At 42.5% G+C, this 15,538-nt stretch overlaps 1 protein-coding gene and 1 pseudogene across 1 annotated transcript; one reads left to right on the forward strand and one right to left on the reverse strand.

Annotated features, from left to right (window-relative positions):
* Positions 1 to 12,226: 12,226 nt before the first annotated feature.
* On the forward strand, positions 12,227 to 12,344 carry LOC126177927 (5S ribosomal RNA; annotated as a pseudogene).
* A 1,621-nt stretch (positions 12,345 to 13,965) lies between these two features.
* On the reverse strand, positions 13,966 to 15,220 carry LOC126176743 (peritrophin-1-like). Its single transcript, XM_049923912.1, has 2 exons — positions 15,173 to 15,220; positions 13,966 to 14,198 (listed from the first exon to the last, which is right to left on the reverse strand). Exons 1-2 carry the CDS (start codon positions 15,177 to 15,179, stop codon positions 13,972 to 13,974), a joined length of 234 nt encoding a protein of 77 aa, XP_049779869.1. The 5' UTR covers positions 15,180 to 15,220; the 3' UTR covers positions 13,966 to 13,971.
* Positions 15,221 to 15,538: the final 318 nt, after the last annotated feature.

Below are 15,538 nucleotides of genomic sequence, written 5' to 3' on the forward strand. Positions count from 1 at the left end.
AATTAGACGTTGGTAGGTCGCTGGAGGGAACTGATACCACATCTGCCCATACAAGTCACCTAATTCCCGTAAATTCCGCGAAGTGGGACGATGAGCTCTTTGACGGTCAATCGCATCCAAGATGTGTTCGATCGAGATCAGATCTGGCAAGCTGGAGGGCCAGCACGTCAATTAGAATTCGCCACTGTGTTCCTCGAAGCACTCCATCACACTCCTGGCCTTGTGACATGGCGCATTACCTAGAAAAATATCACTACCACCGGGAAATGTGATCATCCTCAAGGGATGTACATAGTCTGCAATCATTGTGCGAGACTCCCAGGCCGTCATGGTGGCTTGCACGAGCTACGCTGGACCCATGGATTCCCATGTTCCCCAGAGCATGATGGAGCTGCAGCCAGCTTGTTTCCGTCCCGCAGTACAGGCATCAAGGAGCTGTTCTTCTGTAAGACGATGGACTTGCGCCGTGCCATCGGCATGGTGAAGAAAGTATCACGATTCATCAGACCATGAACAGCTCTGCCAGTGCACCAACGCCCAGTGCCGACGTTCACGTTCCCATTTCATTCGTAGTTGCCGATGTCCTGGTGTTAACATTGCTACATGTATGGGTCGTCGGGTGCGGAGGCCTGTCGGTAGGAGTTTTCGGTGCACTGTGTGTTCAGTTACACTTCTGCCCTTCCCTGCATTAAAGTCTGATGTTAGTTCCGCCAGAGTTCGCCGCCTCTCCTGTTTTATCAGTCTGCACAGCCTACGACATCCGACATCAATGATGGTGGGTAGCCGCCCAACCCTACGACGTCTGGACGTGGTTTCACCTTCATTTCGTCACAGAGTGAAGTTTCAGAGATGCTCATGCCGGGCATCTGGGCCATCACAGTCTGCCCTCCGTCAAACTCAGGCAGATAGCGCGCCTTTCCCATTCTACACACGCACATCACGCTCACTGATAGTACATTCACTGTCCGTGTTTCTGGGCAGCAGTAATTCCTCTCCAGGTGACGCCATCGTTTGGACGAATTTATATCGATCGTAGGGCGGTGGTCATAATGATCTGGCTGACCAGTTTATCTACTGTAAACTCCAGCGACTGGTCGAGTTAGGTTACCCTAGGTGTCTGCATTGTATGGTAGTAAGGAAGACTCACTGCTTTGCTTTTTGTTTTTAATAACGGGAACAGTACCGTGTGACACGCTGTGATACAAAATGGTTCAAATGGCTCTGAGCACTATGGGACTTAACCTCTAAGGTCATCAGTCCCCTAAAACTTAGAACTACTTACAGCTAACTAACCTAAGGACATCACACACATCGATGCCCGGGGCAGGATTCGAACCTGGGACCGTAGCGATCGCGCGGTTCCAAACTGTAGCACCTAGAACCGCTCGGCCACCCCGGCTGGCGCTGTGATACAGCTATGGAGAAGATGAAGTGGATCTCCAAATAAAAAAAAAAAATAGGGTGTTAATTAAAAAATGGCGTACTGCCGTCCAAATCTTCGTAACTAATGATGTTTGAAGAAAGACAATCACGATGGTTATGTCCTCTGGTAGGAGAACAACATTTGCTTGACACAATTTTTATTTTGCTTTCGAACAAAATTATAATTTGTATGATAAAGATAAGCAAGATGCCTTGTATGTGATCGGATGGCTTGTAATTCATTATTAATTTTGGCTAGTAAAGTTTTCCTGAAAGCGACAGTCTTATACAGGGTAACGCGCAAAGCGCTAACAAAGACAGGGAAATGAGGCATATCCAGGTCGAATCCGTGCTGAGCTTAACGAACGGTGTCTGATAAAGCAGTCGCACTGAGTGTAGGTTTTAGGCGGTTTGTCACACTCGTTTAGGCAAATACTGGGTTATTTCACTACCTCTGGCTCAGAAAGCCCCACATGCAACAATGGAAAATTATCATTTTTACATGATTCACCGAGAGATGGCACACACTCCACGCTTCTGTTCAATGATGGGTGTAATGACAGGAAGGTTACAAGACCGATAAATTAAAATAAACTTTCAAAATCTCGCAAACACTGGGCCCCGTACGACAGGATTAAAACAAGAAAGGGAGGAAAACATTTGTTGATAACATTGACATTTCGCCACCATAAATTTAGAAATTACTCAGGATTCGAAATATAAGACGTCGTCAAAAGTTATTTTGGAACTAACCATCTCTAGATAGTATGACTGAAGATTACCTGCGATTTTCTGAACGGCAGAATAATTCCTGAAAGTAAAACAGGCGATGTATCATTGACATTAGAAGCACGAAGTAAACAGTCTGATAGTCTCCGTTTGATGCATCTAATTGTCTCCAACTGTAAAAGTTGTCGTCGACTTGTGGAACTGTTTGTTACAGTATCATCAGGAGAGTTAACATTACAGGTTTCATCCAAAACACTGAAAGTAAGAGTAACTCAGTAAGAAGATTAGAAAGGAAGAAGAATGATAACACAATCATCCTGTTTCTGCCACGGAACAGGAAGGCACGTCCTTATGGAGTACTACTAATGATTAGCGACATGGAGTGCCAGAGTGTTTGCCACTGAAAATCGAACATGCAAGAAGCACGAAACCCTGAACGCTATTTTCGTGTGTGTGTCATCAACTTTCCGATTGGTTTGATACGGCCAGCCACGAATCGTCTCCTGTGCTAATCTTTCATCTCAGAGTAGCACTTGCAATCTATGTGCTCACTTAGTTGCTGGATGTCTTCCTCTACAGTTTTTACACTCCGTAGCTCCCCCTAGTACAATGGAAGTTATTCTCTGATTTCTTAACAAAAGTCCTACCATCCTGTCCCTCTTTTTTGTCAGTGTTTTCTATTTATTACTTTCCTCGCAGATTCTCTGGAGAACCTCCTCATTCCTTACCTTATCAGTGCACTTAAGTTCCTATATTTTCTGCAGCACCACATGTCAAATGCTTCAATTCTCCACTGTTCCGCTTTTTCCATAGTCTACGTTCCTCTACCTACAATGCTGTGCTCCAAATGTATATTCTCTTCCTAGCATTAAGGCCTATTTTTGATACTAATATTCTTCCCTTCGCCATAAATGTCCTTTTTGTCAGTGCTAATCTGCATTTTATGTCCTTCCCATGTACGTCATGATTTACTTTGCTGCCTAGGTAGCAGAATTCGTCTACTTCGTGATTATCAATTCTCGTTGTTCTCATTTCCGCTATTTCTCATTACTTTCGTCTTTCTCCATTTACTTCAATTCATATTCTGTATTCATTACACTGTTCCTTATATTCAACACATTGTGTAAAGCGTCTTCAGTTTCACTGAGGACAGCAATGTCATTAGTGAATCTTATCGTTGTTATCCCTTCACTTTGAACTGTAATCCCACTCATGAGCCTTTATTTTATTTTCGATATAATTTCTTCGGTGTATCTATTGAAGCCTCCCCCCATGAACCATGGACCTTGCCGTTGGTGGGGAGGCTTGTGTGCCTCAGCGATACAGATGGCCGTACCGTAGGTGCAACCACAATGGAGGGGTATCTGTTGGGAGGCCACACAAACGTGTAGTTCCTGAAGAGGGGCATCAGCCTTTTCAGTAGTTGCAGGGGCAACAGTCTGGATGATTGTCTGATCTGGCCCTGTAAAAATAACCAAAATGGCCTTGCTGTGCAGGTACTGCGAACGGCTGAAAGCAAGGGGATGCAGCTCTACTGTATGGTTAAATGATGATAGCGTCCTCTTGGGTAAAAGATTCCGGAGGTAAAATAGTCCCCCATTCGAATCTCCGGGCGGGGACTACTCAAGAGGACGTCGTTATCAGGAGAAAGAAAACTAGCGTTCTACGGTTCGGGGCGTGGAATGTCAGGTCCCTTAATCGAGCAGGTAGGTTAGAAAATTTAAAAAGGGAAATGGATAGGTAAAAGTTAGATATAGTAGGAATTAGTGAAGTTTGGTGGCAGGGGAAACAAGACTTTTGGTCAGGTGAATACAGGGTTATAAATACAAAATCAAATAAGGGTAACGCAGGAGTGGGTTTAATAATGAATAAAAAAATAGGAGTGCGGGTAAGCTACTACAAACGGCATAGTGAACGTATTATTGTGGGCAACATAGAGACGAAGCCCACGCCTACTACAGTAGTAGAAGTTTATATGCCAACTAGCTCTGCAGATGATGAAGAAATTGATGAAATGTATGATGAGATAAAAGAAATTATTCAGGTAGTGAAGGGGGACGAAAATTCAATAGTCATGGGTGACTGGAATTCGAGAATAGGAAAAGAGAGAGAAGGAAACATAGTAGGTGAATATGGATTGGGGCTAAGAAATGAAAGAGGAAGCCGCCTGGTAGAATTTTGCACAGAGCATAACTTAATCATAGCTAACACTTGATTCAAGAATCATAAAAGAAGGTTGTATACATGGAAGAATCCCGGAAATACTAAAAGGTATCAGATAGATTATATAATGGTAAGACAGAGATTTAGGAACCAGGTTTTAAATTGTAAGACATTTCCACGGGCAGATGTGGACTCTGACCACAATCTACTGGTTATGAACTGTAGATTAAAACTGAAGAAACTGCAAAAAGGTTGGAATTTAAGGATATGGGACCTGGATAAACTGAAAGAACGAGAGGTTGTACAGAGTTTCAGGGAGAGCATAAGGGAACAATTGACAGCAATGGGGGAAAGAAATACAGTAGATGAAGAATGGGTAGCTCTGAGGGATGAAGTAGTGAAGGCAGCAGAGGATCAAGTAGGTAAAAGGACGAGGGCTAGTAGAACTCCTTGGGTAACAGAAGAAATATTGAATTTAATTGATGAAAGGAGAAAATATAAAAATGCTGTAAATGAAGCAGGCAAAAAGGAATACAAACGTCTCAAAAATGAGATTGACAGGAAGTGCAAAATGGCTAAGCAGGGATGCCTAGAGGGCAAATATACGGATGTAGAGGCTTATATCACTAGGGGTAAGATAGATACTGCCTACAGGAAAATTAAAGAGACCTTTGGAGAAAAGATAACCACTTGTATGAATATCAAGAGCTCAGATGGAAACTCAGTTCTAACCAAAGAAGTGAAAGCAGAAAGGTGGTAGGAGTATATAGAGGGTCTATACAAGGGCGATGTACTTGAGGACAAAATTATAGAAATCGAAGAGATTGTAGATGAAGATGAATTGGGAGATATGATACTGCGTGAAGAGATTGACAGAGCACTGAAAGACCAAAGTCGAAACAAGGCCCCGGGAGTAGACAACATTCCATTAGAACTACTGACGGCCTTGGGAGAGCCAGTCCTGACAAAACTCTACCATCTGGTGAGCAAGATGTATGAGACAGGCGAAAGATGTGAAGATTATCGAACTATCAGTTTAATAAGTCACAGCTGCAAAATACTAACACGAATTCTTTACAGACGAATGGAAAAACTGGTAGAAGCAAACCTCGGGGAAGATCAGTTTGGATTCCGTAGATATGTTGGAACACGTGAAACAATACTGACCTAACGACTTATCTTAGAAGAAAGATTAAGGAAAGGCAAACCTACATTTCTAGCATTTGTAGACTTAGAGAGAGAGAGCTTTTGACAATGTGGACTTGAATATTCTCTTTCAAATTCTAAAGGTGGAAAGGGTAAAATACAGGGAGCGAAAGGCTATTTACAATTTGTACCGAAACCAGATGGCAGTTATAAGAGTCGAGGGGCTTGAAAGGGAACCAGAGATTGGGAACGGGGTGAGACAGGGTTGTAGCCTATCCCAAATGTTATTCAATCTGTGTATTGAGCAAGCAGTAAAGGAAACAAAAGGAAAATTCGGAGTAGGTATTAAAATCCATGGGGAAGAAATAAAAGCTTTGAGGTTTACCGATGACATTGTAATTCTGTCAGAGACAGCAAAGGACTTGGAAGAGCAGTTGAATGGAATGGATAGTGTCTTGAAAGGAGGATATGAGATGAACATCAACAAAAGCAAAACGAGGATAATGGAATGTAGTCGAATTAAGTCGGGGGACGCTGAGGGAATTAGATTAGGAAATGAGAAACTTAAAGTAGTAAAGGAGTTTTGCTATTTGGGGAGCAAAATAACTGATGATGGTCGAAGTACAGAGGATATAAAATGTAGAGTGGCAATGGCAAGGAAAGCGTTTCTGAAGAAGAGAAATTTGTTAACATCGAGTATAGACTTAAGTGTCAGGAAGTCGTTTCTGAAAGTATTCGTATGGAGTGTAGCCATGTATGGAAGTTAAACATGGACGATAAATAGTTTGGACAGGAAGAGAATAGAAGCTTTCGAAATGTGGTTCTACAGAAGATTGCTGAAGATTAGATGGGTAGATCACATAACTAATGAGGAGGTATTGAACAGAATTGGGGAGAAGAGGAGTTTGTGGCACAACTTGACTAGAAGCAGGGACCGGTTGGTAGGACATGTTCTGAGGCATCAAGGAATCACAAATTTAGCATTGGAGGGCAGCGTGGAGGGTAAAAATCGTAGAGGGAGACGAAGAGATGAATACCTAAACAGGTTCAGAAGGATGTAGGTTGTAGTAGGTACTGGGAGATGAAGAAACTTGCACAGGATAGAGTAGCATGGAAAGCTGCATCAAACCAGTCTCAGGACTGAAGACCACAACAACAATAGCAACATCTATTGAAGAAAAAGGCGATAGACTTCATCCCTAACTGACAAACTTTGTAATCAGACCACTCCGTTGTTGGCCACCTACTAGGAACCAAGGCCCACGATAAAATGGTGATCATACTGAACGTGTGGTATCAACATTCGATACCACACTTGTTAGGGGCTGCAGCTATCTACAGAGGTCCCTACTAGTATCGCTGGACCTGCGAGTCAAAACTAGCGAAATTAGCGCCGCTCCGCGGCTAGCAACAAGTCTCTAGCACGCGCTCGGCCACTCTTGCTCGGGACGTCAAGTAGAAAAGCAGTATAGCCTTCAGCTGATAGGAAGCAACCTCTAACAAGGCGCTTAGTTAAAGTATGGCCTCTATATCTCTCTGTTTGTAATTATATACCTCCTGACTATGAAGACATCTGTACCACTAAGTACAATATATTATTTTTTACCAACGGCTTCTAATTATTTTAGTCGTTGTAGACACAGACCACGCAGCCAGCTCCTTATCGACTTCACTGGCAAACCTGCTGTATATGCAAAGAAGAGATATGTTTGTTTCTGTTTAGTATTGGCCACCAGCCATTCACATTGGCGACGATTCTTTCGTCGTCATCATAACAGAATGTCCTGCATGGTGCTTATGGGACAGTAGCTAATTGTAGTAACCACCAAGAAGCACTTCCCATATTGATTTTTCGACGCACATTTACAGGTATGTCAGTGCACTCAGAAAATATAAGCAGCTTGGAACTGCTAAATGACTCCAAACGGTTTCAGTTACCCCTTGTAACAGTGTTGTACCTCGCCTTCCTCAGACGACTCATGCGTCACTGCCCGTCACTACAATGCATATCTGTAGTAGCAATGACAGCATTTCCTGTATGGTAGATTTCGATTATGTCTACACTAGTCAGGGGGTTGGTAAGTCAGAAATTTTCAAGAAAGGCTGATTAAAAATGCAAGAAGGTACTTTGAATTAGTATAGGCGTGACAGAACACACTTACAGAGACATCCCTCAGCAATCGTATAGTAACAAGAAAAGAAAATGAAAACCGTGTACATGTAGGGAGAAAGTGCTTCCATTCTTGGCACAATAAAAGCATCGCTTTTGTTACAAGAACTTGCACAATGTATAATTTCGTTGCGAACAAAATAACTAACCTCAAAATAATCAAATGTACGTAAGTAGCTGCGAACACAGCGTCACTTGGAAAACTCTTATGTGCTCTATATACATGATATTGTCTGTCTAAAAGGAAACTGAATACAATGTTTTGGAAAATAACGTAATCATTTGCTGAGCAAAATTGACTCTTGGTTGGCTTGGTTTCGCGCACGTGAACAGTGTCGTGAAATAAAACTTAATACTTAATGAAATGCAAAATTTGTAAGAAAGGAAATGAATTTTATTAAATGCCAAAAGAAACTAATTGTGTGATCAGTGGAAACTATAGGACTAAAACCCAATACCGAAGCATATTACTAACCGTGTGTGATATGAGATGCAAAGTTCGACTAAGATTATCCACACAAATAAATTACCGGTCTACCTGGAAGAAAATAACTGTTTGCAATTGCTAGCTCCCCTTATAGAAAATTAATATACTACCTAGCACGACACCTGACAATTCTAACGACATACTGTTTGAGCGAGAATGCAATTGAGATGTGTCCTAAAATGAAAGTGACTTACCTCTTCCTCAGCATGTTGTTTTTGTGTCGGGAGGACTGATTTCCTCGAAATCAAATACAAATAGATGCAGCAGCTGAAGATAAATAATCTACTGTAAATTCGTTTTGTCAGAAGTACACTGTTGCTTTATGCTGTGTAAGGTGCAATAAACACACGACAAAATTTCAGAACTTTACCATGAATAATGGAGGTGAGTTTTACTTTCAAGAAAACCGTTCCTGAGAAGTCAGTATCTGATTATTGACAAAAAGACTGCACAACTTCAAGAAGGCTCTATCAATTACTAAATTCTCTCATTACAAAGAAACATACCTCCAAAATTCCTCCAAAATCCTTTCTATCAATAACATGAACAAGAAAATATTACATTTCAGTTTTTATCTCCGTAATAAAGTATTCCAGGTACCTTCTCCCAGATTCTCAGAAAACATTCTTTAAAAAGCTCAACTGCACTCTTTTATTCCTCAAATTATAGTGACTCAGCCCTGCACAACTGACTTACTTGCAAGTCAGCCACAGATAAAACTAAACACAGAGTCAAGTATCTTACTCACTACCCCTACAGTGCTCTCATTCATTTTTGTCCCAGAGCGTCCGCATCTCGTGGTCGTGCGGTAGCGCTCTCGCTTCCCACGCCCGGGTTCCCGGGTTCGATTCCCGGCGGGGTCAGGGATTTTCTCTGCCTCGTGATGGCTGGGTGTTGTGTGCTGTCCTTAGGTTAGTTAGGTTTAAGTAGTTCTAAGTTCTAGGGGACTTATGACCACAGCAGTTGAGTCCCATAGTGCCCAGAGCCATTTTTTTTGTCCCAGAGCAGTAAACGTGAATTATGTATTGGAGCGGAGAATGTATGAGAACATTACAGTTATCTGTGTTATCAAATAAATCCCCCGAATACCAAAATGAAATTTTCACTCTGCAGCGGAGCGTGTGCTGATGTGGAACTTCCTGGCAGACTGAAACTGTGTGCCGGACCGAGACTTGAACTCAGGACCTTTGCCTTTGTGGGCAAGTGGTCCACCAACTGAGCACTGGACCACTAAAGGCAAAGGTCCCGAGTTCGAGTCACGGCCCGGCGTACAGTTTTAATCTGCCAGGAAGTTTCAAATCCCCAGGTATTGATCTTGCTTTTTCCTATGTAGCTGTATTAATTAGTGCTGTTAGTATCGTGTCTCTAAAAGAGACGAATTCAGCGCAGTGACACTCTTGAAAACTCGTTTACTAGCACCGGAGTAAGTTATGATAATAAGAGTTTTGGTCTCGTTTCTGGCAGGGATGTCAAAAACTGAAATGATTTACGTAACAGGGAACGGAAAACGTCTATAATATACATTTCATACACGAAAATTTGTAGAATTAATTCAGTTTCTAACATAAATGTAATTGGTTGCTTTTTCAAAATACTGATACAGCAAATACACTGCCGGGAAAGAAAATTAGTACACCTGGAATGACGACTTAGATTTTGATCCGCTGACGCCTTATTCCGCATTGGAAATAGTAGATATACTGATAATGGTTTTCAACGTCGTCTGCAAACAGATAGCACAATGGTACAGCTACCAGTGTACCATTCCTGTCTGCCCTTTAATAGGAAATGCACACAACCAGAAGGCTGAGTGTGGTGCAAACGTATGGAGCTGGCAGGCAACCACGCAACAGAGAGTCACACGACCTCCCTATTGCCAACCGAACGAGTCTGAAAGGGATAAAGTTGTGGTCTTTTGAGGGGCAGGATGCTTTTTCGAAGAATTGCGACTCAGTTGTGAAACGATGCTGGTATCAAAGGTAACGTGAACATTGTCACAGAAATACTTCATTTATTTATAGAGTCTCAAACAATCGAACGTATTTAATGAGGGGTAGTGGAAAATCGACCACCATCCATTACAAACGTGGCTAACAGGTACCTCTTGCTCATAGAGCTTCGGCACAACCATCTAAATGCAGCCAGCTGCAATGAGATGTTGGTAACGGTATCGGGAAGCAGAATATCAATAAAATCCTTTAACTACTTGGTGATTATGGAAACTATGGACGCACATTCATGGACAGAGTTCAGTTCTATATCTTGATAGTAAAAGAAAAGAAGTACATAAGTGAACTCTGATGGCATCATTGCTAAAACCGCCAATGTGACTTACTAAAGACTGTTAGTCGCTCTCACACACCGTGTGTTCCAGTTCATCACTGTCAAAAGGTCGTACAGTCCAGAATCGGTACGCCAATCACGTAAAACCTTTGTGACCACTGAGCAATCATCCCATCGAGGCACCATGTTGAAGAGACCCGTTTCATAAAAAAATTAAGTCCTGCTGCAGGAAGAAGTCCTCAATTGTTAGTTGCATAGTGCATACCCTCGTCCGACAATAATCATCGAGCCTTCAAGGCCTTTTTTAAGGGGCCGAAGGCAAGATAATCGCGTAGAGAGAGATCGGAACTATAGGATGGGTCCTCCAATATCTCCTACTTGAGTTGGCTTACCTTCAGCGTTACGATATTTTTGTTATAGCGTTGAATCGCGACCAGCACAGAACTTGGATGACCATTCCACAACGGTGGTCTTCGACAGCCATGCTGCTCCATACACATTCACCAATTTCCGATGGATGTCTGCCAATGTTTGCTCTTCGTAAGCCAAGAAAAGAGTAAGATCACACTGGTTATGTTTCGAAGTATACGACAGTAGCGTCCTCATAGTTCACGTTTCCACATTTACCGCGTGTACGCTGGAAAGATACAAATGGCAGACCCTGCCTACATGTTGGTGCTTATATACCCACATCGGAGTCGCACTACAGTGCATAAACGCTGCAGCAACACCCTCAAACGGGAATATTTGATCGCCCATTATAAATGATAATATACTACTGGCCACTAAAATTGCTACACCAAGAAGAAATTCAGATGATAAACAGGTTTTCATTGGACAAATATATTACACTAGAACTGCTATGTGATTACATTTTCATATAATTTGGGTGAGGTGACCGAGACATGTAACCAATGGCACCCCATACCATCACGCCGGGTTGATACGCCAGTATGGCTATGAGGAATACACGCTTGCAATGTGCGTCCACCACGATGTCGCCAAACACGGATGCGACCATCATGATGCAGTAAACAGAACCTGGATTCATCCGAAAAAATGAGGTTTTGCCATTCGTGCACCCAGGATCGTCGTTGAGTACACCATCGCAGGCGCTCCTGTCTGTGATGCAGCGTCAAGGGTAACAGCAGCCATGGTCTCCGAGCTGGTAGTCCATGCTGCTGCAAACGTCGTCGAACTGTTCGTGCAGATGGTTGTTGTCTTGCAAACGTCCCCATCTGGTGACTCAGGGATCGAGACGTGGGTGCACGATCCGTTACAGTCATGGGGATAAGATGCCTGTCGTCTCGACTGCTAGTGATACGACACCGTTGAGATCCAGCACGGCGTTCCGTATTACCGTCCTGAACCCACCGATTCCATATTCTGCTAACAGTCATTGGATCTCGACCAACGCGAGCAGCAGTGTCACGATATGATAAACCGCAATCGCAATAGGCTACAATCAGATCTTTATCAAAGTCGGAAACGTGATGGTACGTATTTCTCCTCCTTACACGAGGCATTACAACAAGGTTTCACCAGGCAACGCCGGTCAACTGCTGTTTGTGTATGAGAAATCGGTTGGAAACTTTCCTCATGTCAGCACGTTGTAGGTGTCACCACCGTTGCCAACCTTGTGTGAATGCTCTGAAAATCTAATCATTTGCATATCACAGCATCTTCTTCCTGTCGGTTAAACGTCGCGTCTGTAGCACGTCATCTTCGTGGTGTAGCAGTTTTTAATGGCCAGTAGTGTATGTTAGGATTAATGCTAACAGTTTTGTGAAGCTTTCAATAAATTTTGAACGTCTTAAACGGTATTTTCCACCGACCTTGCCGCAGTGGTAACACCGGTTCCCGTCAGGTCACCGAAGTTAAGCGCTGTCGGGCTGGGCTAGTACTTGGATGGGTGACCCTCCGGTCTGCCGAGCGCTGTTGGCAAGCGGGGTCCACTCAGCCCTTGTGTGGCTTGTTTGGCTCCGGTCGCGTAAACTGACATACGGCCGGGAGAGCAGCGTGCTGACTACATGCCCCTCCATATCCGCATCCAGTGACACCTACGGGCTGACGATGACACGGCGGCCGGTCGGTATCGTTGGGCCTTCCAAGGCCTGTTCGTACGGAGTTTAGTTTAGTTTCTAAACAGTATTTGCGGAAGAACAAAAGATGAGCTAATTTCTACTGTGAAGGTTGAAACGTCCCCTTAGAACAATTATACATGACTGGGCTTAAACTGACGCACAATATTTTTAGCGCAACGCAATCTGACTTTCAAAAATCCCTACAAAAGAATGGCCCTGACTAACATTAACCTATATCTTTCACAAATCACTTACCTCACAAAAATCTTGGTTACTCAAACTACTGCAATACAGGGAGCGCCACTACTGCCAGCTAAATAAAAGATTCAAACTACGGAAGGCACTAACTACTGATAGGCATAGTTAGCAAATGAAAGATTTTAATAGAGAACAAACAATGTATTTACCTTAATAGTCATCAAAAGTCATAATATATACAGCAGTTCATGACATCCATATTTACAAATTTCAAAACTCCGCCATCTCTCTCCTCACATCCACCACTGCTGGCGGCTCACCTCCAACTGCGCAACGCTACGCGCTGTTCACATCCAGCTGCCCAACACTACAATAGCAGACAACAATGCAAACTAGCCGCTGCACACAGCACAGCCAGTGATTTTCATACAGAGCGCTACGTAACGTTGCCAATAAGAGAAGATAAACAGCCTACTTACAAGGTTTACACGTTTTAATGCATTACGTTATACATTAGCTACTTTATAAAAATTGCTGTTCATTACCTTGTGCTGAGTTGTTGTTATTGCTTTGAGTAAATCGTACAAAGTACCCTTGGGTTATAAATGGATTGTGTGTTTGTTGTACTGGTGTATTAAAACAATGTTTCTTCTTGGCTGTGGTTTACAAAACGTTGTCTTGATTTGTCAGAAGATTTCTCCTGTTACAGCTCTAATCTCTGCAGTAAAAACCAATACCAGGAATGTGCAGTCATCCGGCTTTGAAGAGATCGCTATTTTGAAAAGTTCTGATACGTCAAAAACAGTAGGCTTACATGCCGTCGTTGAGCTTCCTTGAGCGATGTAAAGTTTCGTGTAGAATAGTATTCTGTTGGTTAGTTACTGTGACGCAATATGTTAGCTGTAAGAAAAGTGTGTTCTACAGACACAAGGAAATGTACGTTGAAAGCAATAACTGATATGAGTTCGATTCCGCAGTACATTGTCGATTTAATGATTCACCTATGCTTATGGCTAAAATTTCTGCAGGCCTTTTATATTTATAGCGGGATAGTAATGTAATCTGCTTTATTCATTAACCAAGGAAGTTATGAGGAAATAATCAGTGACCGTTTTTTTAAATTTCTGCAACAGTTTATTTGAAATAAATTAATGTTCTATAACATAAGCCAACAGTAACGTACGTCATTGCAAAACATCTTTAAGAAACTGATAACTGGTTGAGAAGCATAAGTTCAACTCTTGTGTTGTGCTGTGACGGGGAATGGGTCAGGCATAGTTTCTATTCATCTACTTCCTCGAGGGCGGCCAGTCACAGGCGTTGATATTGGAGTTCCAGACGAGTCCGTCGGGGCACACCATGTGGACGGCTTTGCCGTTGCTGCACTCCCAGAAGCCGTGGGTGTCAGTGTCGTCTGGATAGAAGACGGCCGTGGCGCCATCATCCTCGGGACATCTGGGCGTGGTCGCTGTGGCCACTGCTGCCAACACGCTCAGCACCAGAAGGCCTGCCAACACTGTGGGGCAGAAAATTCGTATTGTGAGTGCATGACTGCTTTCTCATAATACTTGCTGACAGGCATAGGATATATTCGTGGCTTTTGATGATATGGAATTGCGTCAGGACAACATATGATCTTCTTGCCACGGAAAAATTGGGCCCGAATATTGGTGATCGCTCGTGTATTGCGGAAAAGGTGTCTACTTGGACCATGCTAATTGTGCAAGCGCAAATGAGAAATTCTTTGAAACAATAGGCAATGGTATTGATTAATAAGGTGCCTGAGTGTGTCAAATATTTGGAAGTTTGCTCTAGGCTACGAGTCACAAAACTTTAATTTACTTACCGCTTAGCTATGTGTCTAGCACGTAATAAACGACAGTATTGTGATCCAGAATCGTGTGCATTATTCATTCTTTAACTACCCAAAGTCGAATAAATCCTACTAACGCCCTGTAACATCAGTTGGAGTGTGATATTTACTCTCTTCCCCACATTTGTACTGGAATTTTGACCATACAACACTTTCTATTCCCCTCCACTTTTCGGATAAAGTAACATTATCGGTTCGGAAGTAACATCTAACAACTGAACTATGATTTATTTAAATAATCTTGATTTCGAAGTTATCTGATCAAAACGTTCGTAAGTGTTGTATTACATCATGAGATCTGATACTTGGAATTTAAGTTACAGCAGACCGCTTGACTGAAATTTGATTCAAGCTACCTCTGTAGTAAACGTCACAAACAGGCAATTTTCTGGAAGCAGATTTGACTGTGGTACCAACAACCGTCCACCATCCATAATGTTATCATTGGTAACACATGCCTGGTATCATAAGCGTAAAATAAAACTTTATAGCATACTTAACGAATGAAATTTCATAAAGCATTTTTGTTCAGTTAATGGAATGAATATTTAAGTTCACAGTTTTTCCTTTGAAAATTCTAGCAGGCAGACTTTAACAGTAGCGCCCGTCATACTCACATTTCATGGTTACTACGGTGCTCGTCGAGTCGGTAGAAAGCAGATTGGATTGATGCCTGGTGTTTCTCCGATTCAGCTTTATATAGTCTCACCGATTTACGACGTATCATCTTGGGTGGGGACACGTTCACTCTCTGATAACAGTTGGCGATGGCATTTCTGAAATCTAATCTATTCACATATAAAAATTGCAGGGGCACTGTTTCACAGTGTGTACGCACTTTCTGCCAAGGACACTCTTGACGTTTTGTGCTGCAAGAAACAGCGATGCATCAGACTGGGGAAATCCATTCTAGAACACATATCACTACTCACGACAGCGATTTTAATAAAACTTTGTTCTACGGATGTTTTCCAGCTTTATCT

This window comes from Schistocerca cancellata, chromosome 3 (assembly GCF_023864275.1).
Source record: "Schistocerca cancellata isolate TAMUIC-IGC-003103 chromosome 3, iqSchCanc2.1, whole genome shotgun sequence".
Lineage (NCBI taxonomy): Eukaryota > Metazoa > Arthropoda > Insecta > Orthoptera > Acrididae > Schistocerca > Schistocerca cancellata.